General features: G+C 34.7%; 2 protein-coding genes and 1 pseudogene across 2 annotated transcripts; all 3 read right to left on the minus strand.

Annotated features, from left to right (window-relative positions):
- Positions 1-3,173: 3,173 nt before the first annotated feature.
- On the minus strand, positions 3,174-4,759 carry LOC133287735 (polygalacturonase inhibitor 1-like). The gene has a single exon (XM_061485402.1). The coding sequence runs from the start codon at positions 4,729-4,731 to the stop codon at positions 3,544-3,546; it is 1,188 nt and encodes a 395-aa protein (XP_061341386.1). The 5' UTR covers positions 4,732-4,759; the 3' UTR covers positions 3,174-3,543.
- A 19,845-nt stretch (positions 4,760-24,604) lies between these two features.
- On the minus strand, positions 24,605-25,225 carry LOC133287697 (uncharacterized). Its single transcript, XM_061485360.1, has one exon. The coding sequence runs from the start codon at positions 25,223-25,225 to the stop codon at positions 24,605-24,607; it is 621 nt and encodes a 206-aa protein (XP_061341344.1).
- Positions 25,226-25,270: 45 nt separating this feature from the next.
- LOC133287698 (uncharacterized) lies at positions 25,271-25,830 on the minus strand (annotated as a pseudogene).
- Positions 25,831-27,674: the final 1,844 nt, after the last annotated feature.

Below are 27,674 nucleotides of genomic sequence, written 5' to 3' on the forward strand. Positions count from 1 at the left end.
CCAAAATACTGTAGGTTGTGCGGAAGGGGTTCTGAAGTTTTGAGTTTGTGATGTTGAGTAGTAATTGGGAGTGAGTGTTCTTGAAGAGGCTACACATTGAAGATTTTGCACTTGAAAATGAGATCAATTTTTATTTTTTGGGTAATAAATGATGGAAAACATAGCTCCCGTGTAATAGCAGAAATTTTCTTCTCCTGCAACGAATTAACACTATACTACGAGTAATATATAGTTATAATTTTAAAAGTTATTTTTTCTCTCCTCAAAGACTGTCGATTGACATGGCAGAGAGAGAGAAAAAAATCAATTTTAATAATACAACTATGTACTACCCATAATATACCGTGTTCGTTGCAGGAGAAGTCTCTTTTACTACCACATGAGAAGTTGGGACCCATAAATGATATCCTTTTACTATTCTGGTTCTTAACCTTGCTTTGAGGTTTTGGGAAGGGTTTATGAATGTTTTTGGTGGTTTTTCTAATATTCTTAATCATAGCGGGGTTTAATACAAAAGCCTCTTCACTTTAATGGATTATTGAAGTTGGCGAGCATTTGAAATTGGTAACAAATTTCTTTGGATAAACAGATTGGATTATACATGACTTCTGTTTTATCTGGGCTTATAATGGTTTACGGAGGAAGCTACTCAAAATATGCATTATTGTTTTAGGATCCTACCTTCAAAGAGCAAAGATCCTTGTGATAAAAAGTGTATAAAAAATTAGAGAAATTCACACCTGAATATCTGGGCAGCGATGAGGTGTAGTCCAATTAGAGAAGACTAAATGATAAACTCACAATATAGGATTTCACGTCATATCTTAATCCAAAACCTTAAGGTATTAAATTTATGGATTCTTTCATTTATATGTAATATGCTTAGCTCATTACCAACCAATATGAGATTTCATCACACTTGGATATCCAAATATATGGGGTCACTGTTCGAGATCTAATGCTCCGTTACAATATTTTTATTTGACTTTATCTATTTCATTTCCCTATTTTGGCTTGAATTTGAGACTTTAGTTAGTTTTTAATTTTAATAATTTCGTTCTGTTCATACAGCACTTAGGCGAGGTAGGGGGAAGGTTAACTGGAGGAAGATAAAAATAGCAATTATCTCAACTAATGAAACTCTGATTCAAATAAGCTAGCATGCCTAATTTCAAATGTTAAACGAAAATTCCCCTAAATTAGTGAAATACTGCGTTATTTGAAACATAAATCAAAACAGGCAAGGAAACAATAAAAATATCGTGATAATCACCACAGATGAAATATTGATTTGAACTAAGCTAGTATAATTTACAACAACATTTCAGCAAAAGACTCGAGAGAACTTTAATCACCAAACTTTCTCGCAGGCAAAAAATTATACCACGTCTCCTCCTTCATCGAATTAAGCAACCTCAGTTTCAACCTCAATCCATGCCCATTGCCCTGTAAATTCTCAGTAATCGTTTAAATCAAGGATGGTAATGGTAGCTTAGGGTTCGAAACAGAAAGAGCGATTAGAGGATGAGGAACATTGGCAAAGTACTCGAGGAGAGAGAAAAATAAAGGAAATTCGAAAGGTTTGCTTACTCTAAAAGCCGGCCCATTATGTTATAACATTACTCTCCAACTTATTTTTTTTTTTTACTTCTTATCATCTTTGTTATTATCTTAACTATATTGAGTTTTATAATTATGTACTCTTTTTTATAATTTTAATTAGAAATATAGATTATATAAGTTATATTATTAAACAACTTATATAAAGATTGATGTTTAAATTAATTTTGAATTTAAAAAATTATATAATTATCGAATAGTTTTTACCTTTATTTTTGTAACTTTTATTTTTTGTTACTTTTATTTTTTGTTTTAACTTAAAAGTAACTTTAAAGTTAAATAAAAAGGTCATGCCAAATATGTTGTAACTAAAGTGTTTGACCAAATAATGGTAGCTCAGTTAACGCATAGGAGTCGAGCAGGTGACGATGAGAGTATATGTTTGATCTTTTCTAGTACCATTTTTTAGAGAGTTTAAATCCTTAATTCTGCACCCGCCTTAAATAAAATTGTCATCTATGGAGAATACACGTGGTTTATAAAAAAAAAATTAATAAAAAATCCTTGGAGAAGATATTTTAATAATATCGCCTGTGATTTCAGTGAAATCAGTAATAAAATCAGGGAGACCCATGTTGTTTATGTTGTATATGGTGTTGGCGTAATAATAAGTTGTAATATGAACAACCAATTTGATTTTGTACATAAATAGCCACGTAAATTGACATGGAGGACGATTAATTTGTAAGCAGTGCATATATAATAAATTATGTGCCATTGCATCAGAAATTGATATTACCTTGGAGTGAATCTAGCCGTTGGCCCTGTAACCAGTTGCCCGCAGTATACCACGATTATTGTGTTGATGAAGTATATATAAAGCCGAATGCTTCTGGCCTGGGTATATCTAACGTTAGGTGCTTCCAAGATGCCTATATTAACTTTGGATCCCCATTAGAATCTATATAATATTCTTAAGTGGTTCTTGTTTGAACTTAATCATCACAAGTTGTGAACATTAAACTAATGGATAATTGATATATTATTACTTTAAATATATAATAATTATGTGTTATATACATTTATGTAACTAATCAACATTGAGTATATAGCAGTCTACAGGCTTATAATTTTTCTATATTCTCATCATTTATCCTTGTCTTTGGTGATTAACCATCTCATAATATCTCGATTCCTTGACTATGGTAGGCCTTACTTATAGTTATAAAAGAGCAGGTACCTCTGTTGCTTAAAGCTTAAGTGTCTAACAGAAATTATTATTTTCGTAAAAAACAGAATTATCGCATCAATTGTGCTAGATAGCTGCTTCTCTGACCATTTTTTTGTTCATTTATAGGGCCCAGATTTGGATTTGACTTATTAAGAAGAGTGGTGTTAATGAAATTAAAACACAAGTAATACTAATATAAGTGCTAGTGCATTCCATATTTTACCAAGGTCATTCTTGTTTCATTTGTCTCTAAACATTTATTTACATAGATTGAAATAACAAGAACTCCAATAATGATTTAGAAATAAAATAAGGGAAAAAGTACTCTTATGCTACATGTAACAAGTTTTTCTCCTACACATCTTTCGATAATGTGCCATCTTTTTTTTTCAAGTGACGGAACCCACAAATTTATCTCTATGACATGAAATAACTTATCTCCTTTAACATGAGATTAATTAAACCCATAAAATAAATAGAAGGTATATGATAAACAATTTTTGCTTTGCTTTTCTGCTAAGAGGAATATATTACATTAAAGTAATACAAATTACACTGCAATTTAGAACTTGCCCACTACACTCTTGCAAGTATCCCAGTTATCTTATCATACTATCAGAAAAATGAAATAATTCCAAAGGATATAAAAAATATAAATAAATACAAAAGCAAGTTAAACTATATGATTTTTATTTCAAAATTTGAATATTCCCTGTGAATTATTTTATATATATATATGAATTATTTTTAATTCATCCCCTCCATTGGTTACACTGTTGTGAAGGCCTGATTTTTTGCTTGCCAGCTTTAAGGGGACACGCCGTGTGAATGGGTGGCACCATACAATTATAATCCACACACAGCGTGCTACTCTCTGGAATCTCCGCCGTTGGATTTATCGCAATTCCGGTTAAGTAATTGTGTTGCAAATAAAGTATTTGTATACTCGCTGCCAATAACCGCTCCACGAAGCTACCCGGTACCTGACCCGTAAACCCGTTATTGTTCAGGTACAGGTTCTGCACGCTAGCTAGCATGGGCGATACTTCACCCGATAATCGGTTATAGCTGAGATCAACGGTTTGGATTGCGACCTCATTAACCGGTTGGACCGGACCGGTGAATTGGTTCCTTTCTAATTGCAGATCTGTTAGCGGGAACAAGAAAATGTGAACCGGAATGGGGCCCGTGAACTGGTTCAAGCTAAGGTCAAGGTAGTTCAGCTTGTTGAGCCGGTTTATAACCCGGTCCACCGGTCCACTCAGCCGGTTCCATGACAGAGAGAGGTATTGCAGTGAGGAAGGGAGAGAATCTGGAGCTAGCGAACCGGACAGAATGTTGTGTTTGAGTTCGAGCCGGGTTAGGGCTTTCGACCACGCGAACGAGGGAACCGAACCGGAGAGACGGTTGTAGCCGAGGATCAGGTTGTTCAGCTCCGGCAAGGTTCCGATGGACGGAGGGATAGCTCCGGCGAGCTGGTTGAAGCTGAGATCGATGGTTCTGAGATTGCGGAGCTGACCCAGGCCGGCGGGGATCTCGCCGGAGATGAAGTTGCGGCTGACGCCGAGGAACCGGAGGTTCTTCAATTGAGAGAGAGACTGAGGAAGAGGACCGTATATCCGACCGGGAACGACGGTGAATTCGGCGAGAGAAGAAAGCTTGCCAATGGCGATGTCTAGTTTTCCGGTAAGGCCGGGAGAAGCAGCCCTGGGGTCGCCGAGATTTAACGAAATGACTTTATCGGCGGCGCAGTAAACGCCGGCGAAGTTACAAGGGTCTGAAGTGAAGTCCCAAGAAGCAAAGAAATTAGAACCGGGAACATCGTGGAGTGCCTTACGAATTGATTGCAGAGCCAAGAAATCAATGGGGTTTAACATAGCTTTCACTTGCAGGGTTTGGAAGAAGCAAATGAAAAACAGAGAATAAGAAGCTATAGCCATTGGAAATATTCTTGGAGAAGAATGGAAGCTTTTGTTGATGGGTTTTTATAGTAATTTGAATATGAATGAAGCAATATTAATATATAGAAGGTTCTGGCTTTTTCTTTCCGTGAGTACCGTTTTCTCGTGTGAAGGTTTTAATGGCGTAACTGCAAACTATCAGCATCAAAATTAACTGTATATGTTTTAGGCTTGGAGGAGAAGCAATTCACTTTCCTGAATTAGTGTTGCTTTTGCATCACTCGCTTTGCCTTTTCATGATTTTGGCTTCTCTATCACACACACACTTTCTCTCTCTCTCTCTCTCTCTCTATATCTCTCTATATGCTTTGGATATCAACATGCATGGCTGGCAAATATTAATATTTATTTTAATTGAAATTCTTACTTAGTTGGAATGGGAACAGGTTCGGATCAAACGGTTGTCCGAGCCGACCTGGGCTCCGTACCGGGAACATGCAGAGTGGTATCAAATCAAAACGCAGTCCAAGTGTACGTTTTACTCGACAAAAACTACAGAGATTAATGTTAGATTGTTAGTGTTAGTCCAACGTAAAAACAAAACACATTAAACACTTAAACGCGTGACACGTTATATATGATATATATATATTTTTCTTGTTATGCGTGTGCATGTGACACGTTAGTTATTATAATGATTATTATTATTTTGGTTGTAAACGTTAGTTATTGTTTATTTATTAATTTTTTTTTAAACGTATGCGTTTTAAGAGAGGATTGTTGGGTCACGGTCTGAGAGTGACAGGTATATATAACTAAGCAGTTCATAGTCAAAAGTAAGAGGTGGACTTGTCTGAGATTCAGTTTCACCCACTTCAGTTGGATTCATGTTGAAGAGTAAGGCGAGTCAAGCTCATACTCACATGTTTCTTGTGTACTGCAATGGTAGCTGTCCTATTTCGCTCGCTCTATCACAAAAATCTCATCATAGAGTGGTAAGTGTGTACCTTACTCAAAGTAGGCGGTGATCATTGATCATAGTTCGAGACTTGCTAACCAATGACTTCCGTAACCACATGATTTCTGTTTTTATTGCGATCATCTTTTCTACTGGTGCTTTTACACCGTAAACAATGTCAATTATAATTTAAAAATTGCATTTAATGCAATTAGTTTTTTTTTTAAAGAATGGATCATCCGATAAAGGATTGTTCGAGTCCCGAAAAAATTTGATAGAGAAAGTTTGTCATTTATGTAATCTTGACTCGAATCGAATTGAATTGATAAATAATTAATAAATCAATGGATAATATTAAAAAAGAGAGTAAAGGATCACTTTCATTAGGTCCTGAATAATATCACTAATTTGAAGGTAATGTGATCACCTTTTTTTTTTGAAACAAGGGAAACGAACTTATACAACACAACAAATCCTAGGCTAGAAATGCCCCTTGAATCTCTACCTAACATAGTCACACATATCTCGGGAGTACGGATGTACATGGGTCGAACTGAACTGATTTCTTAAAAAATGGTTTAAATGGTTCAGTTCGAAAGTGGTTCGATTTAAAACTGGTTCGCTTCGGAAGTGGTTCAGTTCGGTAAGAAACGGATCGGTTCGAAAATGTTTCGGTTCAGAACCGGTTCGGGTCGACCTTCTTTTGAAAAGAAAAGAAAAAAATTTAAAAATAAAGTTATAAAAATCAATTTGGTTCATTTGAAAACGGTTCGGTTCAAAATGGTTCGATTCTTAAACTGATTCTAAAAACCGGTTCGGTTCTTGAACTGGTTCTAAAAACCGGTTCGGTTCATGAACTGGTTTTTTTATGAACTGATTTTTAAAACCCAGTTAATTTAAGGGGCGAGGCGGTTCGGTTCGGTCAATTTTTTGGTTATTTTGACACCCTACCTAGTCAGGAGGGTCTAGAAAAAGATGTGTGTGCCAATATGTGCCAATAGGAATATCCGCTGCCAATGTTAGTGAGCTTATCAGCAACCATATTGCCTTCCCCAAATGTATGCCCAACGTCTCCGCAGCATCTCCCTAATTTGATTTACCAAAGAAGCCAAAGGATGCTGATCCCCACAACCCTTCTCAATGAGGCATAAGGCTACCTTAGAATCACCTTCAATCCATAATTGATGAATTTCTACGTTCCAAGCCATCTCCATACCAAGAAGTAACCCCCAAAGCTCAGCTCTGATAGAAGAGCCAACGCCAAGGTTTCTACTAAAGCCAATCACCCAACTACCAAACGCGTCCCTTAACACCCCACCGCAGCTGGTTCGTCAGCCATTATCCTGGGACGATCCATCAATGTTTAGCTTACACCAACCATCCTTTGGAAACACCCAAGCGATAAGCCTCTCCTCTTTAGTAGGTGCAGGATAATATCACTAATTTGAATATCATGGGATTGATCCAAATCCACATCAGTCATCACCAATTAATATCCATTAGTCGTGTTACCTACACATCCTAACTTACATACCAATCAAGCACGTACTCCGACAACAACGTAGTTGTTGTCTACTAGACATATTTGTTGTATCAATTTTTGGCTATTTGGATGAAGTAGTGAATTTGTTTTGATTCTGAAATATGAATGCATAATTAATTCCGTAGAAAATACAGGAGCTGCAAATGAAGTGACAATTTACGTTAGGGTATTCATAGGTAGAAAGACATGTATTTATGATATTAGTGGATTAATTTGCTATAGTTTAATAAGGAATGTTTGCAATTTTACATGTAGGCGTATATATTGATTCTTCAAATATATGAATTAATTGATTGAATTCTTCATGGAATAATTTTAAGATATATAGCTAAACAAGTTTAACTATCATAGTTAGGGTGATTGAATGCATAACTATAATCTCGGCATCTTTTCTGCATATTTTCCTTGTTTCGTTGAATGTTTTTATTTATTGATTATTACTTTTTTTTTCTTCTTCTTCAAGAAATAGCCATGAGAAATATTTCACAGGTCAATAATTTGGCTTCATGGAAGATAAATGAGAGAGTAAAAACTATCATTGAAAGCATTGCATTTAGATATGTTCATTTAGTAAACAGCGTAACCTCTGATTTCTATTTCGCGTATGTAGTCGTCAAACATATTATAACAATGAATATATTCATTTGTTTTTAATCATATAAAGTTGCATTTTGGTTATGCGAAATATACATTCTAGGTTTACCCATAATGGGCAAGCCTGTAACTGGGTCTGATGTTCGTAATAAGCATTTAGGAACGTCATTGCATTGATAAATACAACACTAAATAACAAAAATCAGAGAGAAAATGTAGGGTCAATGGTATTAGACTGGCTGAGGAAAATATTTAAGGAAGTTCCCAGTGATGTTTTTGATGGGTCGGATAAATTTAATTATCATGTTAATTCCCAGAGATGAGGCACATATAAGAAGCGACTTCTGAGAGGCTTTTAGCTAGGGGTATAAGAATAAATCGAATCAACATCCGAACGAAAGGGATGAGGCACATATAAGAAGCGACTTCTGGCAGGCTTTTAGCTAGGGGTATAAGAATAAATCGAATCAACATCCGAATGAAAGGGATCCAGAGGCTGTGCAGGTATGAGATTGTAAGTTGATGATGACTTAAAGGATTTGATATGTACTACCTATACTAAAAAGATGTATATGTTTTTGGTAGCCCATAACTTAAGAATTTCATAGTTAAACGTGCTTGACTTTGAGCAATTCAGGTATAGGTGACCTCTTGGGAGAAAGTGTGTGAGTGAGGACAAAACACACTAAAAAGTCTTATGTTGGATTGTGACATTGATCCTGCAAGTAGCTGGGCGTTACAAGTAGTACTAGAGTAAGGCCTCTCTCCTAGTACGGTGTGGTTCGAGAACGAACCAAGCGGAAGCTGGTGAGCATGTAACATCCCAAGGGCTGAGAAAGCTGAGAGCGATCGCCGGTGCAAAAGGAGAAGAAGTACGGACAAGGAGCGGCTCTTGACAGACTTCTTGCTAGGGGTACATGAATAAATCGAATCAGTATCCGAACAAGAGGGATCCAGAGGTTGTGCAGATATGAGACTGTATAATTGATGATGACTTAAAGGATTTGATATGTACTACCTATATTAACAAGATGCATACACTTTTTGGTAGCCCATAACTTAAGAACCCCATAGTTAAGCATGCTTTATTTGGAGCAATTCTAGGATGGGTGACCTCCTGGGAAGTTTCCCAGGAAGTTTGTTAGTGGGGAGAAAGCACGTTGAAAAGTCTTGTGTTGGTTTATGGGGATAGTCATTGATCCAAGAAGTAGTCCGGTGGAGTCAGGAAGGGGAACCGTGACCAAAATGCCACTGTCCACCAAATTTTTTACCCAAATGCCACGCGAACATTGTTATTTTCCAGTATGCCACGCGGACAAGTTCGCTACATTGTCCAGCGAACTTTGTTTGCTGATGTGGCACGTTCTGGTGAAAAACAAGTTCACTACTCCCAATAGCGAACTACGTTGTCAAATGTTAGTCTGCTCTGAACAAAAGTAGGACAGATGTCAATCACGTAGAAGTTCGCTAGAGTACATAGCGAACTATGTGCAACTGTAAAAGAAATAGGCGTTTAAATTATAACAAGTTCGCTTCTCAATTTAGCGAACTTTGGGTGAAGTGTAGCTTCCTTTTTCAAGTACCGGGTCTGACACCAAGGAGAAAAATAAGAGAACACGTTTTGTAAACCATACTCAACCTTCCTTTTACTTTCACCTCAACCTTCTATTTACTTTCACGTCATACTCAATCTTTTGGATAAAATAACAACCTTCCTTTCCTTGTAAAGTTGTTATTATTAATAATTTGTTTTATATTTAGGGATGCACCCAAATCAGCTGAACTTATAATAACAAAATTGAGGTTGGTAACAGCTTTAATGGATGTGCCATGTATCATTCTCATATTTTTAATTGCATTTCTTGTTTCTGTTTCTTTGGCTATTCAAATGGGTTCAGTAAGTGAACTTCAATTATTGTAAAAGTCAGTGAAGCACAAGTTCGCTGGATCGAGAAGCGAACTTGTTATAATTTGACACACAATCCAACGTCTATTTTTCTTTGTCAGTTGCACATAGTTCGTTATGTATTTTAGCGAACTTCTACGTGACTGACATGTGTCCTACTTTTGCTCAGAGCAGACTGACATTTTTAAAACGTAGTTCGCTACTGGGAGTAGCGAACTTGTTGTCCACCAGAAACGTGCCATATCAGCAAACCAAGTTCGATGGGCAATGTAGCGAACTTTCTCGCGTGGCATACTGGAAAATAACATTGTTCGCGTGGCATTTAGGTAATAAGTTGATGAACAGTGGCATTTTGGTCACTGTTCCGTCATGAAGGCAAGGGACGTGGATTCGTTTCTAAAGGAGATAGAAAATCGTGTTAGATAGACCTGCGTGACATAGAAAACGAAGGGCTCGAAGGACAGATCCAAGATTTGAAGCAAACTCTTGAGCAATTGTTAGACAAGAAAATCCAAGTTTTGGAGTGACTACTTGTGCGGGCGCAAAGAATGAAAATTCAAGATTTGGAACGATGACTCGTGACGCAGCATAACGAGAAAATCCAAATTTTAAAGGTGACGACCTGTGAAGGCGCAGAGCATAAAAATCCAAGATTTGGAGCGGCAACTTGCATAGACAAAGTTGGGCATTCAATTCGAAAAAGAAATGGAATTAGAGGACACATCTGATGATGAAGAGGACGACACTAAACCCTTGGGGATTCTGAACTAGGGATAAATTTTGGAAGTACGACCTGAAAATCAAATCAACATTCCTGACTTTGATGTCTATGATCATAACACAACTTATGATGATTATCCCATTTATGATGATTATTCATCTTATGATGAAAATTCAGTTTATGATGATAATCCAATCTATGATAAATCTGATGGAGAATCTAATGATGGATATCTAATAAAGAAATGATTATCAATTGAGTTTTTACCTAAATTTGGAGCAACGACTTGTGCCGGCGTATAACGAGAAAATTCAAATTTTGAAGCGACAAATTGTGAAGGCGCAGAGCGTGAAAATTCAAGATTTGGAACGACGACTTGTGCGGACAAATTTGGGTATTCAATCCGAAGAACGAATAAAATTAGATGACGCATCTGATGACGAAAAGGACAACGTCTATCCCTTGGTGATTGTGAACTAGGACAAAATTGGAAAGTACGACCTGAAAATCAAATCAATATTCCTGACTTTGATGTTTATGATCATAACACAGCTTATGATGATCATCTCATTTATGATGATTATCCTTTTTATGATGAAAATTCAGTTTATGATGATAATCCAGTCTATGATAAATCTGATGGAGAATCTAATGATGGATATCTAATAGAGGAATGATTATCAATTGAGTTTTTACCTAAAGAGATTGATATCAGTGAAGATGAAGATTGTTCGAGGACGAATCTTTTTCCAGTAGGGGAGAGTGATGCACTTACAGTTGGCCCATTGCACATGGCAAGAAAAGGAAAGTATTATATTTGGCATGATTTGAGATCTAAGATTTGGGACGTGTTTTGAATGATTTAATTGTAGTTATTTATTTGTTTTTAAAATTTAATTACCTTGGGAATTTTTCTTATTTTTAGAAATTTAGATTATAAATTCTGGATTAATTTATAATTAGTCTATAAAAGGGTGCTTATGACCCTTATTGTAGAAGTTAAATTTTGTTAATAGAAAATGAGTACCGGAAGGTTACTCTTTTTTGAAATCTCAACTTTCTCTTTAGACATCTTTTCTATGCGCTTCCGGCATCAAGTTACACAATTCAACTTAGATGGGCCAAAAAGTCAAATTTATTATATTTTTAACCGTCGCACATGCTAGCCGCAACCTAACTTTATTTTATCACTATCCTCAGCCATGTAAAAAACTATGAAACGCCTTGAACCTGTTTTGGGGACATTGACCATTGTGCCACCCCTTTAATAAAAATTTACTTGATTGTCACGCCTGAAATTTTTTTTGCCAAAATGCCACGTCACAATCTCGCTGGTCTGACAAGCGGGAATGGGCTGGACACGTGTCAGCGTCTGAATGGTCAACCATTCTAGCTGGGCAGCCCATTCAGGCGCTGACACATGTCCAGTCCATTCCCGCTTGTCAGACCAGCGGGATTGTGACGTGGAATTTTGGCAAAAAAATTTTCAGGCATGGCACTCAGGTAAATTTTTGCCCAAAAAGTGGCAATATAGTCATTGTCCCCCTGTTTTGTGGGCACGCCGAGTGTTTGTTGACTTGTAGCAAGCGTCGCCCTAACACTTAGGTTTATGGTTCTTTTTTGTGGATAAATCACAGGTATAACCCACGGGGGGAGGTAATTCTTTTTGAGCTGGGAACATCTTCATCATGGTGGGACTTGCTTTACCAAAGACAGTTTTTTGCATTCAAGTGGACTTGAACCCAATACTTTATTTAATCGGAATCAAGTGTGTACCACTTGAATCAACCCTTTGGATACATTTACGATTTTTTTAGCCCACGTAAATTAGGCTATGCTATTTAGCCCATCATTAACTATTCCATAGTTTAGGCCTTGGTGCCTCAACATCCGCGGAACACCTTGACACTCCATTAAGTGTGTCACATCTCCTCACGTGTCACTGTGATGAATGACAAAATTCAGGGACATTGATTATATTATCACCTTTTGCAATAAAAATAACTTGAATGCCACCGATCCCATTTTTTCCCAAAATGCCACTTTGTGAAGTTGCTACACAACCTAACGACTATACCGGAACAGTGACCAAAATGTCACTGTTCACCAATTTTTTTACCTAAATGCCACGCGAACAGTGTTATTTTTCAATCTGCCACGGGGGCAAGTTCGCTACCCGGTGTAGCGAACTTAGTTTGCTGACGTGTCACGTTTCTAGTGGACACCAACTTGATTTTAACCAAGTTCGCCTACATGGTAGGCAACCTTCATTTTTTTATTATTATTTTTTTAAATTTGATACTTGTTATCCATTAAAAATGTTACACGTCAGCAAATCGAGTTCTCTACACAGAGTAGCGAACTTGCCCCGTGACATATTTGAAAATAACACTGTTCGCGTGACATTTAGATAAAAAAATTAATAAATAATGACATTTTAATGAGTGTTCCCGACTATACCCTCACTGCATGGTGTTCCCCCAGCAGTCAGAAAAGCGTGGTTTGTGTATTTGGCCAAAGTAGCTAGAGTGGGTAGCTACTTTGGGAACCATAATCACTTCCCACTGAAGCTACTTAGCGCCTGCATGTGGGTCTGAATTTTTCAGCACCAGTTGCTATCCAAGGTAGCTACTATGGTCCAAATTGTGTCAGATTTTGCAGGCCTGCATGCAACATGTTTTTGCTTAAAGTTTTCGGTTTTTTTTCCAGCACCAAAGTCTTTACTTAAGGTAGGTACTTTGGTCCTCTTTAATTCTCACCATATTTGCTACCATTCCTAGCAACTAACAAAAGCTTAAAGAGATATGGTTTAAAAAAAGCAAAGGTACTTAAAGTCATTGGCGGACCCACTTGCGGGCAAATGCCTGCAAGTGCGGTCATAAACTTTTTGATTTTAATTTTTTTTTTTTTTTGTAGATTGTTATTTGTCTCTTGATTCAATATATATATTAGGAGTAAATAATTTTTTAAGTCCCTAACAAAAAACATGATTCTCAATTTTCCTTTACAAAAAAAAATTAGTCTCGAGGTCCTTAAAAAATTTAAAATAGATCAATTTAATTAAAATCGTGGTCCATCACAAATTCAAAAAAGACCTACACTAGTCCCACAGAAAGACCAAAGTGGGTCCATAGGGATCAGGTGACTAATTTTTTTTTTATAATGGACTAAAGTGAGGACCAAATTTTTTTTAGGGACCAAAAAGGGATATTTATTCTTATATTAGTTAGCAACGTAACAACGTACGAAGATAATTAAAACAACGCAACAACGCACATTGATTAGAAAGAAAACTTATTCTTCCTCCCTTGTCACATACTCATTTCCACGTTCTCTTCATCCTTTGTTTCCTTTTTTATTTTTATAAAAAGAGATGATTGATTGTAGGTCTGACATTCTCAAATAAGTTAATATCTAGAGACGAGACCTTCACTGTGATTTTGTTTTACTTCTGTATAGGTAGTGTTAACTTTTTTATTCACCACTATAAAATAGAAGGGATAGGTTATTCTACTTACCATTTTTTTGCCTACCTCTACCTACCACCCTCCAACACCGTTAGATCAGAATCTTAACTAACATTTATCTTTTTCTCTCTTCTTGAGATTTTGATCTAACGGTATTGGAGAGTGGTAGGCAAAGGTAGGCAGAAAAATGTTAGGTAAAATAACATATCCCAAAATAGAATGATGATGTATGGATGTACTGGAGTATATTCTCATATTTGTTTTGAAGGATTGATAAGATTTAGGGGGAAAATAATTGGTCAAACTATTGTCTGCAGCTTGTTATGGAAGCAACTAGATTATGAGCGGGTTCAAGCGTTGATTTAAACTTTTATATAAAAAAAAAAATTCTGGGGCGCTGCCCCCGAACCCCGCCACTGATTGTGCGGACATAAATTTTTTTTCCTGGGTCCGCCACTGCTTAAAGTTGTTGCAATTTGGCAAAGACCATTCATCATGTGATGTCATATTTATACCCATCGACTAAGCAATGCGTGGGAATTGTTTTAGTTTGTAGTTTTTCCTATTTATACATGTGATTCCTCCTAAACAAAAATTCACCTTTAAAAAAATAAAATAAAATTTCTATGATAATTACTAAGCTTAGATAGCAGTATATGTATTATGTAGGACATTTAAACCTTGATTTGAATATTGGTTAGTTGAATATTTTTAGAACTTGAATATTTTTAAATTAGAAATACAAATGTTTAAATATTTTTATTATATCTATATTATTTTTATTTAATTTATTTTAAGACTTGAAATCGTATGATAAATGATATTTTATTATTTTATTTTTTTGGTAAACATTTTATTATTGCTATTAATGTAGGGATTAAATCATAGATTAGTTGGTATGTATTATTTTTCTTATATTAATTAATTTAAGTTAATTATAGAATGATTAATATTTAATTTTATATTTAAAATTAAGATTATAAATGAAGTTAAAATATACAACAATAATATTCAAACTAATGTTAGGATATTTTAATATTTTATAACCTTAATTTTAAATAGGTTGAACCTGTTTTGACCCATTTTTAGGCGGGACAGGTTGGAATAGGTAGACGGGTTGAAAACCTCATCCTGTAATTACCGAATAAAAAAATAATAATAATCAAAGTAATAATGTATAAAATAATAATAATAAAAATAATATATAAATAAATTATTATTGTTATTATTATTATTATTATTATTAATATTAATATATTTGCTGTAAATAAATAAATTATTATTAGTAATAGATAAATAAATAAAATTATGTTACATGTGTAACTACATAAAATGATAAGTGTAACATTAAATGTAGTATATGATAAGTCTTATGATGAATACTATTAACTTATAAATATTTAAACACATATGATGAATATAATATTTAATTTTTAACAAGTAAATATAAGAATACATTATAAATATACATTATACCACTAACTGTAAATAGTAGCTAATATGACTATTAACTATGAAGCATTGACACTTCAAAATCCCTAATGTGTCGTGTCCGACACTTCCCGACACTTCCTGACACTCACTGACACTCCGACACTTCCCGACACTCCAATACTCGTTGTAAAGACTCAAAAAAAGTTCAAAGGCTACGTTGCGTTGCATTTTGAGATCCAACTATTAGATTCGTTGGATTATGATTACTATTTTATTGTGTTTAATATAAATATTTGGGATATCTTACGCTTATTTGCAAAATTGAAGGGTATTATAAGTTTAGCTTTATTTTTTTGTTAAATTATTGAATATTAAATATAATATACACCACATAAATTAAAAATATTATATAATATCAAAACATGTCCTAATGTGTCAAAATTTGACATTTTTTAAAATTAACGTGTCATCGTGTCGTGTCGTATCCTGTGTCCCGTGTCAGTGCAACATAGACTATTAATATGAAACATTGATTAGTTAATAAAATATTTAACTAAATGATAGATAAATTATAATAGATATGTTAATATAATATTATAACAACTGTTAATAAAACCTTATGTGTTTTGAAATGATAAGGGAAATAAACTGTACTAGTGGAAAATATTAATAATAATCAATAAATATATATTAAATTATATATAATTTACTTTCCTAAAATTCTTATAATAATCACAGTAAATTATTACTATACCCTCCTAAATCATTATTATTAAATAATAATGATACTATAATTATTATTTATTAATAATTAAATGTATATTATTTATTATTATTGAATATATATATATATATATATATATATATATATATATATATATATATATATATATATGGCAAGGAGGGGGCCACCTAGAACACCCCCTCCAAGCCACAAATACATGCTACTAGAATGTGATGATGTCAATTAAGTGAGGTAAGTAAAATGATGCGTGGGTAAAAAAAAAAGAAAAAGAAAAATGGGAATGAATCATCATTCAACGTGAATATATATACATATATACATATATATATATATATACATATATATATATATATAGAGGTATGTATTGTCTCTTTCATGCTGTTAGAAAAGAAGGATTGAGAAGGGGCTGTTAGAAAAGTGAGGAAAGTTTGAGAAAATTTATATAGAGAGCAAGAGAAAATACGAAAGAGGAAGAAGACGAGGATAAAATAGTGGAAAGGTAATATTGAGAGAGTAAAACTTTCTCTCTATTTCCTTCCTTTCAGTTATATTCTTTTTATTTATTTTTAGAAAATTGTAATGCTGTTATTCTGCCAAAATATTTTTTTTATTTCTTCCTTATTTAATATTATTTGCATCTATAGTCTTACCTTAATCTTTCTTTTAATTTTGTTCTACCTCTCATGTTATCTTGATTTTCATCAAATTTTAAATTTTCCTTAGTAGTAAGATACAATAAATTATTTGATACCAAATAAATATTAAGAGGATATGTAAATTTTAACTGCATGTTACTGCTGTGAACTGACCCTCAAAAGTTTGGGATCAGATAGTTAGGGTAAGGGACGCCTTATCATGGCTTGAGCACCGCCATATCATAACTTTTCACAGGCAGGAGATCCACAAAATTGGAAATTAAATTGGCTTCAGTTAAATATTATACAATTTGTTATTATTATTTATGTTATTATTTTAGTTATAAAATTAACTTGGGAGATTGATATTTTCCATTATTATGGCTGGAAATAGTTATAGTTTAAAAATCTTAATATTAGTGAGAATTATCTCACTTTTGTTTATTTTGAGCTAACCTTTCTAGAAAACCATCATGCCTAACTTTTCTTTTCCTGGAGAAGGATGGAATGTGAATATTTGTTTTTATGATGACCGTTGGGAATTCTACATAATAGTTTGAAACCAATGAGCAGTAGCCATATTTCATGCATGCAGTGTGGAATCCTACACCTACAGGCTATACTAGAATGAGAAGTATGTAATTATGTATTGAATAAACATTGTAACCTGATATAGTTAGGAATGTAATATATGAGTGGAATTGATGTAAAATATTTAGAATGTAAAATATTTGTACTCACTTACATCCTTGCATAAATAATGAAGGATATTAGTATTTCCAATTAATCTTTCTAGATTTATTTTCTCAGATATTTTTATTTATTTAGTTATTATTATTAAATATATTGGAAAATTTAGAGGATGTTACACAACCCAACTCGCCCCGTTTTGGCGGGTTGGCGAGTTAACCCGCCGGACTCAACCTATATTGCCACCTCTGACCAGATCACAGATCAGTCTTTCAACATTATAATGTTTATTTATGACATAAGGCATGTTTGGTATATAATATTGGATAAAACCTGATAGTAGAAGACCTGATAATATAAGGTCTGATTATATAAGACAAGATTAGATTTTAATACTATACAACGTTTGGCATGATATTGTATAAGATAATATGATCTAATATTTGGTAAGGCATTATATAATACTAGATAGGATAAAAATAAATATTTCTAACAAAAGTACCCTTTAATAAAGAATTTATACAATTCTTCCAAATATGTCTTATGATATTAATTTTTATAAATTTTTTTTGATCTGTGTGTCCAAAAAATATATTAAATTTTATAAAAATAAAAATCTACAAAATTTAAAAATTAATATATTAAAAAATTATTTTTTTTAATATATTAATATTAAAATAATATATTAATTCTTGAGAATTGCACCAGTTAGCGATGTTAATATACAATAATACCTTGTCAGGTATAATCTCATATCCTTAGATTTGATTAAGTTATACATAATTTTTTTTTTTGATAAATAAATAAAAGGCTAAAAACCCAAAACAAAGAGACTAACCAGAGAGTGCCACAGCACGAACCCTACCTACAGAAGCTAAATCACCCATAAATAAACTATGAATACCCAAAGGAGGATGACTAAAAAAACGATACTCAGCTTGCTCAGAAGCATCCAACATAAAGTTAGCTAGCCAGTCCGCACAAGTATTGCCTTCCCGGAAGATATGTTGAAGACGAACCTGCCAACTCTTACCAAGCCACGTCCGTATACGAGAGACCAATTGTACCTCACGGACTACCACACCACAATTGGTGAGCACAATGATTGCCATAAGCGAATCACTTTCTAAAATATTTTTCATATAACCACTACACCAAGCCCTCTCCAAACCTCTTAAAATACCCCACAATTCAGCTTTAAAAGAATAGCAGTGACCCAACTTGTAAGCAAAGCCATCCAACCAATTACCTTGAGAGTATCTAATTATTCCTCCGCAAGCAGCCAAGCCAGGATTGCCACGGGAAGCACCATCAGTATTCACCTTTACAAAACCTTCCTCAGGAAAATTCTAAGAAACTGAAACAGTGCTGACATGAGGATTACAACTATGAAACTTGTGATGAACAACAGCCAACTCGATATCTTTAGCAAGATTTTTAATTGTTTCCACTCTACAACCAATCGGAGGCACCTCTCGGCCATGGTTTAACAGGTTCCTCCAACTCCATATTTTCCAACAAGCAACCATAAAGGTCGAAAACCACCTTTCATGATTCTGAAAAAGATCCACACCGAAATTAAATTCAAATCAGTGCTCTATAGAAGCAGTGTAAAAATTAGCGGAATGATTAGCTGGAACAAGGCACTCCCACACCATTTTAGCCCTGTGACAGTCTCTTAAAGAGTGAATAATAGTATCCAGCTCTCCACTACCACAATTGCACAACCCATCTCCACCATACCAAGAAGAAATCATACTATTTGTTAGCAATTTCTGATGCAATAACTTCCAACCGAAAATTTTAATACGTTGGGGACCCTTCCAAGACCAAAGCCTGCTCCAGATCTTCTTAGATTCATCATCAATATCTTCATTAGTATACAGAAAATCATAAATAGCACCAACAGTAACAGAATGGGATTTTTGGATCTCCCAAATTCTGTTGTCAGGACCATCTTCCTCCAAGGGAGGGAGGATACTACGAATGATTTCAACAATGTTAAAAGGCAGCCAACTCTTCAGCTTATTAAAATCCCACTGACCTGTTTGATTTACTACCTCAGCAACTTTTAAGTTTTCCATCTGGTGAATGTTCTCATTAACTGCAAAATTTTCCAGAATAATTGAACCAAGCAACCAATTATCCTTCCAAAACCTAACCTTCTTACCATTACCAATTTCCCACACCATATTATCCTCCAACACATGCCACATCCTGCAAACATTTTTCCACAAGCTAGAATCACCCTTCTTTGCCAAAAAAGGGAATTACTCCTATTACCACTCTTGTATTTGGCAAAAAGCACCTGCACCCACAGCTGGTCTGGCTCAGTATAAATTTTCCACGCTTTTTTGGCCAGAAAAAACATCATTCATCTTAATCAAATTCCTCAACCCGAGACCACCAAGAAGTTTAAGGGATGTGACTATATTCCAGTTAATGGGATGGTGTCTACGAGTATTTACTTTATCCCCCCAAATAAAATTTCTTTGCAGCATCTCTATATTCTCAGACACCATCAAGGGAAGCTTACAACTTTGCATTTGGTAAGATGGAATTGCAGCCAAAACAGATTGGGATAAAGTGATCTTACCCGCTTAAGAAAGACATTGTTGCTCCCAACTGCTAAGCTTACTCTTAACTTTTTCCACCAACCCTCCATATAAATTCTTAGGAACTCTACCTTGCCGCATCATAGCTCTAAGATACCTACCTACAGTATTAGCACGCTTAAAGCCGCTTATTTGGACAACTTTCTCCATAGTCTCCATTGTGGTATTTTTAGAAAAATACACACAGGTTTTTTCCACACTCAGTTTTTAACCAGACATCTCCTCAAAGATAGTGAGACACTTGAGAAGGATGTGAATTTGCTCTTCAGACGCTTCCATAAACATCATAAGATCATCTGCAAAAGCAAGATGAGATATCTTCGGACCGTCTTTTCCAACATGCATAGGCTTCCACAAACCCTCATTTACTGCAGTAGAAATAATATGACTCGGTTTTTCCATAGCCAGAACAAACAGGTATGGTGAAAGGGGATCCCCCTGCCTTAAACCTTTAGAAGGAAAAAAATCTTCAGTTTTACCCCCATTCCAGAGAACATTGATGCAAGTAGAAGAGATGCACTGAGTAATAATGTTAACAAAAGCATCAGGCAAATGAAGCTCTTCTAAAGTTTTACGCAGAAAAGACCAACTCACCCTATCATAAGCCTTTACAAGGTCAATTTTAATTGCCATATAAGTTTTCTTCCCTCTCATCTTGCTCATCAAATGAACTAACTCTTGAACAATAGAAATATTATCCTGAATTTGTCTATTCGGGACAAAACTAACCTGATAAGGAGACACCACCTTTTCCATCACATGCTTCAGCCGAGAGACAATAATTTTAGAAAAGAGCTTATAGATAACCGAGCAGAGAGAAATCAGCCGGAATTGAGAAATACACTCTGGATTCCTTACCTTTGGAATGAGAACTAGAAGAGTAGGGTTAACCTCCGATATTGAAGCTGGATTGAACCACATCTTCTTAATAGCTGCACAAACCTGCAATTTCAATTTAAGCCAATTTCTTTGAAAGAAAACCGCAGGGAAACCATCAAAACCAGGGGCTTTAAAGGCTCCCATTGAAAACATATTCTGTTTGATCTCATAATCACTAGGGGGAATGACCATTCTCTTCAAATCATCTTGAGATAAAACGGGCCACATATTTTCTGAAATAATCCATACATCATTTTGATTTATTAAGGGACTTGCTGTATAAGCTTATATTATACGATGGTCACACAAAACAACTAAAAATCTCATAACATATAATATTAGTTTATACTATCAAGCCTTATATATCACATCAAGCAGAACCTTAGCTACATCAATACTTGTAAAGAATGTTTAACTAATTTATATCTTTTTTTTGTTTTTTATAAGTTTGTTCTGAAATATGATAGAATATTGAGACTCAAATTGAAACACGTAACAAATACTGAAAAAAGGAATACAATATTTCTTTAACACATCAACACCCTTATAACACCACTAATTAACTACTCATAATGTCATAACGTCAGCCATTATGTCCCTAATAAACATAACAATTTAACTTCATAACTCACATAAGAAAAACCAAAAGACAATTAACTCTTCAATATTGTAACTGACACAAGAAACTAAAAAGACTTCAACATTCCCTCCTTTAAATTGATATTTGCTAACAATCAGCTTAAAGTTACAGACACCTAATAATCTTCTTAACTTCACAAATGACTCCATCTTGAGAGCTTTAGTGAATATATCAGCAATCTGATCTTCACTCCTGCAGTAGATTAAATCAATAGCTCCATCATTACAAAGATCTCTTAAAAATAAAACTTCACATCAATGTGCTTGCTTCTTCCATGTAGCATAGGATTCTTGGATAATCTAATTGCTGAATTATTATCACACATAATTTGAGTAGCTTTGAGTTGCTTGAATTGAAGCTCCTCAAGAATTCTCCTTAGCCAAATGGCTTGGCATGCACAAGCTGTAGCAGCAACAAATTCAGCTTCTGTGCTTGACAAAGTGACAATTGGTTGCTTCTTCGATGCCCAAGAAACAACACATGTACCAATCATAAAAACATAACTTGATGTGCTCTTCTTGTCATCTTGATCTCCTGCATAATCACTGTCAGTAAATACCACTAAATCAGATTTTACACCATTCTTGTAAAATATCCCAAAATTTTTTGTTCCTTGCAAGTAGCGAAGGATTCTCTTGGTTGCCAACAAATGCATTTCTATAGGATTCTCCATATACCTGCTAATTAAACTCACAAAATACATTATGTATGGCCTTGTTGCAGTGAGATACATCAAGCTTCCCGCAATTTGTTTGTAGAAGGTACTGTCAACCTTCTTTCCTCCATGATCTTTGTGTAGCTTCAAGCCACATTCAACTGGAGTGTGCACAGGATTACAATCCTTCATCTGAAACTTGTCTAGAATATCTTCCACATATTTATTGTGAGAAATAAAAATTCCATCACTTGATTGTGCTACACTTATGCCAAGAAAGTAATGCATCATACCAAGATCAGTCATTTCAAACTCATTCATCATAGACGTTTTAAATTCTTCAAACATAACATCAGAATTTCCAGTGAATATGAGATCATCTACATATAAGCAAACAATAAGCATTTTTCCTTCATCGCCAATCTTAACAAAAAGTGTATGTTCATAAGGACACTTTATAAAACCAGACTTAAGAAAATAAGACTCAATGCGACTATACCAAGCTCGAGGGGCTTGTTTTAGTCCATAAAGTGCCTTTTTCAGTTTGTAAACTTTATGCTCATTTCCAACCTTCTCATAACCAGGGGGTTGTTCAATAAATATTTGTTCCTCGAAGTACCCATGCAAGAATGCCGATTTGACATCTAGCTGGTAAATAGGCCAAGAATTTTGTGCAGCCAATGCAATCACCAACCTGATTGTATAATGTCTTGATACAGGAGCAAAAACTTCTGTATAATCAATCACATATTGTTGCTTGTACCCCTTGACAACCAAGCATGCTTTGTGCTTGTCAATTTCACCATTTTCCTTTAACTTTATTTTGAACACCCACTTCACACCAATAGTTTTGTGTCCATTTGGAAGATCAGTTAACTCCCAAGTATCATTCCTCCCAAGTACCATTTTTCTTCTTTGACAGCACTCTCAAAAGTCACGGGATGACATTCTGAAAACAAAGCAAAGTGAGTAATTGGATCTTCAATTCCAGTTACCTCATAATCTTCCATCCAAGCAGGCCTTCTTCTAACACGACGAAGAGATTGAGTTCCTTCTTCGTTAACTCCAACTACTGTTGGTGAGGATTGACTAGCTGAAGAAATTGCAATGGACGAATTTTCAGGCATACTAGATGCTGAAATTTGTTCTTGTTCAGAATCAATATCACAAAGAACTTGGGTAGGCTGCTGCATATTCCAATCCCAAATGTTTTCTTCATCAAAAACAACATCCTTGCTAACCACAAATTTTTTTATCAGTGGATTAAATAATTTATATGCTTTAGATGTATCACTTACACCTAGAAAGACACATTTTTCAGCCTTGTCAACAAGTTTTTTTTTTCTTTTCTGATCCGGGACATGAGCATATGCAATGCATCCAAAAATTATAAAGTGATACACATTTGGTTTTCTCCCACTCCAAGCCTCTTCTGGCGTCATATTTCGAACTGCAAAGGTTGGACTTCTGTTCAAGACATGAATGCACCAGTTTACTGCTTCTGGCCAAAACGTCTTTGGAACTCTTCATCTTGCCAACAAGCTTCTAACCATATTGAGGATGGAAATCTTCTAACACGACGAAGAGATTGAGTTCCTTCTTCGTTAACTCCAACTACTGTTGGTGAGGATTGACTAGCTGAAGAAGTTGCAATGGACGAATTTTCAGGCATACTAGATGCTGAAATTTGTTCTTGTTCAGAATCAATATCACAAAGAACTTGGGTAGGCTGTTGCATATTCCAATCCCAAGTGTTTTCTTCATCAAAACAACATCCCTGCTAACCACAATTTTTTTGGTCAGTGGATTAAATAATTTATATGCTTTAGATGTATTACTTACACCTAGAAAGACACATTTTTCAGCCTTGTCATCAAGTTTTTTTCTTTTCTGATCCAGGACATGAGCATGTACAATGCATCCAAAAATTCTAAAGTGATCCACATTTGGTTTTCTCCCACTCCAAGCCTCTTCTGGCGTTATATTTCGAACTGCAAAGGTTGGACTTCTGTTCAAGACATGAATACACCAGTTTACTGCTTCTGGCCAAAATGTCTTTGGAACTCTTCCTCTTGCCAACAAGCTTCTAACTATGTTGAGGATGGTTCTATTATTCCTCTCTGATACACCATTTTGTTGTGGTGTATACGCAGTTGTAAGCTCTTTTCGGATGCCATGTTCTTCACAAAAAACTTCAAATTCTTTTGAGCAATATTCACCACCACGATCTGTGTGAAGTGTCGGAATCATCCTTCATGTCTCATTCTCCACACGAGCTTTGAAATTTTTAAATGTAGAGAAAGCTTCTGACTTTTCCTGTAAAAAATAAACCCACGTTTTTCTAGAAAAAGCATCAATGAAGGTGATTAAATATTTTTTACCTCCATTAGAAATTGGATTTATTGGAGCACAAATGTCTGAATGCACCAATTACAAAATTCTCTTTGCTCTCCATGAGTTCCCTTTTGCAAATTCAGATCGATGTTGTTTGCTAACAACACATTCTTCACATACTAAGGAATGAGGAATTGTGATTTGAGGGAGGCTTGTCACCATATTTTTCTGTTGGAGCGTCTTCAACCCACTAAAGCTCAAATGGCCATAGCGAAAATGCCATAACCATGAAGGATCTTTCATTTCAGCCATTAAACTAGATTGGATTCCTTCAATCTTTAATGGAAACAATCTGTTTGAACTCATCTGAATAACAGCAATAGCACCTCTAGCAGAATCATATATTTCACAAACACCATTTTTAATAGTGATCACATAACCCTTTTCTTGTAATTGGCCAGCACTCAATAAATTACTTTTCAAATTAGGAACATACAATATATTAGATATTGTTTCCACAAAACCATTCTTCGTTTTTATTTTAATGTCACCTTTTCCCATTACTTTCACAGTAGAATGATCACCAAAACTCACAGTAGATTGAAAATTTTCATTCAGATGAGAGAAAGAAGACTTACTACCACTCATGTAGTTGTTGCAGCCAGTATCCACATACCAAACATCTGGCTCAATTTTCTTTTCATCTTTAGCAACCATCAATAAGGTTTCACCTTCCTCCTTTTCTGCAAAGTTTGAACTTTCTCATTTTTCTTTGCTATTTGGCAGTCTAGTATAACATTCAGATTGATAATGACCAAATTTATGACACCTGAAATATTCTACCTTGGATTTATCAGGGGCTCCTCCTCTGCCTCTGCCTTGAAATTGATCCTTATTGGCTCTGAAATTAGTGGACCTTCCTCTGCCTCTACCTCTACCTCTACCCCTTCCTTGAAAATTGTTGGAACGAGTATCGGTAGAAGCCTTTAATGCTTGCTCATCTGTGTCTTCCTGTTTGAACTTCTGTTCATGCACCACCAATGAGCTCTGCAATTCATCAAGTGACAAATCATCTATATCTTTAGATTCTTCTATAGCACAAACAACAAAGTTAAATTTTGTTGTTAATGATCGAAGAATTTTTTCTATGACAGTTATTTCTTCAGTCCTGTCTCCATGAATTCGCATTTTATTGAAAATGGTAATCATGCGAGAGAAATAATCTGCAATTGATTCTCCCGACTTCATTCGAAGTTTTTCGAATTCCGAGCGTAAAGCTTGAAGCTCTTTGCTCTTGCAGAGCCTTGATACTTCTTTTTCATGGAGTCCCAAATATCCTTGGAAGTTTCTTTGGAAAGAATGGTTTCCAAGATAGAACGGTCAATGGCATGGAAGAGATAATTCTTCGCCTTCAAATCCTTCAACTTTACCGCTTCATGAGCTGCTCGTTGTGCTGCTGTCAACTGAGCTCCTTCTGCTAGTGTTGGTTCAACAACGCCATTGGTAACTACATCCCAATATTCCTTGGATCGAAGGAAGTTCTCCATTAGCATGCTCCAATGGTCATAATGACCATCAAGACGTGGAATGGCTGCTTGCACAAAATTAGAATCTGTGGCCATGACTCTTCACTTTTTTTTTCACACATCTATTCCCTGACGTGTTTAACTCTCAACCTGGCTCTGATACCACTGATAGAATATTGACTCAAATTGAAACACCTAACAAATACTGAAAAAGGGAATACAATATTTCTTCAACACATCAACACCCTCATAACACCACTAATTAACTACTCATAATGTCATAACGTCAGCCATTATGTCCTAATAAACATAACAATTTAACTTCATAACTCACATAAGAAAAATCAAAAGACAATTAACTCTTCAATATTGTAACTGACCTAAGAAATTAACTAAAAAGACTTCAACAAAATAAACGTTTCAGAAAATTCACAGAAAAATTGAAAAATGTACACAATATATAAAATACATTAATTTTTGCAAAGATTTATTTCTCTTTTGTAAACTTGTATTAGAATTAAATTAATACAATGGTTTTTAAAAATATGGAAATTCATCTACATAATTTTAAATGTTGAGGCGTTATTTCACATAAAATTGTGAAAACATGTGTGTGTATGTTTGGGGGGGGGGGGGTTGGGGTTGTTTTGAGGGGTAATACTTATGTTTCTTCTGATTTATAATAAGAGAAAATTGTCTGTACTCAAGTTATGTCATTTCACTCGATGAGATCTATATCTTTATTTTTTTTTTGTCTACTCTCTCTTCCATGATCTATTTTTTTCTTTCATTTAAAATAATACCACTTTGTATCCTTTAAAATGATACACGTTTTTCCCTTATAATAATATTCTTCATTGTGTCGGGGTCTATTCACTATTCAATTAAAATTTAACAGTTTTCCTGATGACATATTTTATCTATTCAAAATCTTGGTGAAAAGTCTAATCCAATTCTATTCCAAAAAGACTTTGGTTGAACCACTTGGTCGAAGTGCCGGATCAATAGGTCTTGGTTAATTCAGTGGGTTATTGCTTGAATTACTTAGATTAAATATATATAAAAATATATAAATAGAAGTAATATGATAATCAAATTAATTTGGTTTAGTAGTTAGTATTTTATTGTTCTTGTCAATTTTAAATCCTAAGAGTGTAACTGAGATGGAATATTTTGTCGAAATAATTTTGACTTAGTGAAATTTTTCAAAAATTAATTTAACCAGAAAACTAGTATTAGATTATCACCGGTTGAACCCAATTATTGACCCATTCACAAATTCATGACCCAATTATATGCATGATTAATTAATTAATTGAACCAGATCATTTAGTGATCCAGTCAGTGGCGGACCCAGGAAAAAAAATTTATGTCCGCACAATCAGTGGCGGGGTTCGGGGGCAGCGCCCCAGAATTTTTTTTTTTATATAAAAGTTTAAATCAACGCTTGAACCCGCTCATAATCTAGTTGCTTCCATAACAAGCTGCAGACAATAGTTTGACCAATTATTTTCCCCCTAAATCTTATCAATCCTTCAAAACAAATATGAGAATATACTCCAGTACATCCATACATCATCATTCTATTTTGGGATATGTTATTTTACCTAACATTTTTCTGCCTACCTTTGCCTACCACT

The sequence above is a fragment of the Gastrolobium bilobum genome, unplaced genomic scaffold (assembly GCF_033153095.1).
Source record: "Gastrolobium bilobum isolate Gb01-03AN ecotype WA unplaced genomic scaffold, APGP_CSIRO_Gbil_v1 utg2833, whole genome shotgun sequence".
Taxonomy (NCBI): domain Eukaryota; kingdom Viridiplantae; phylum Streptophyta; class Magnoliopsida; order Fabales; family Fabaceae; genus Gastrolobium; species Gastrolobium bilobum.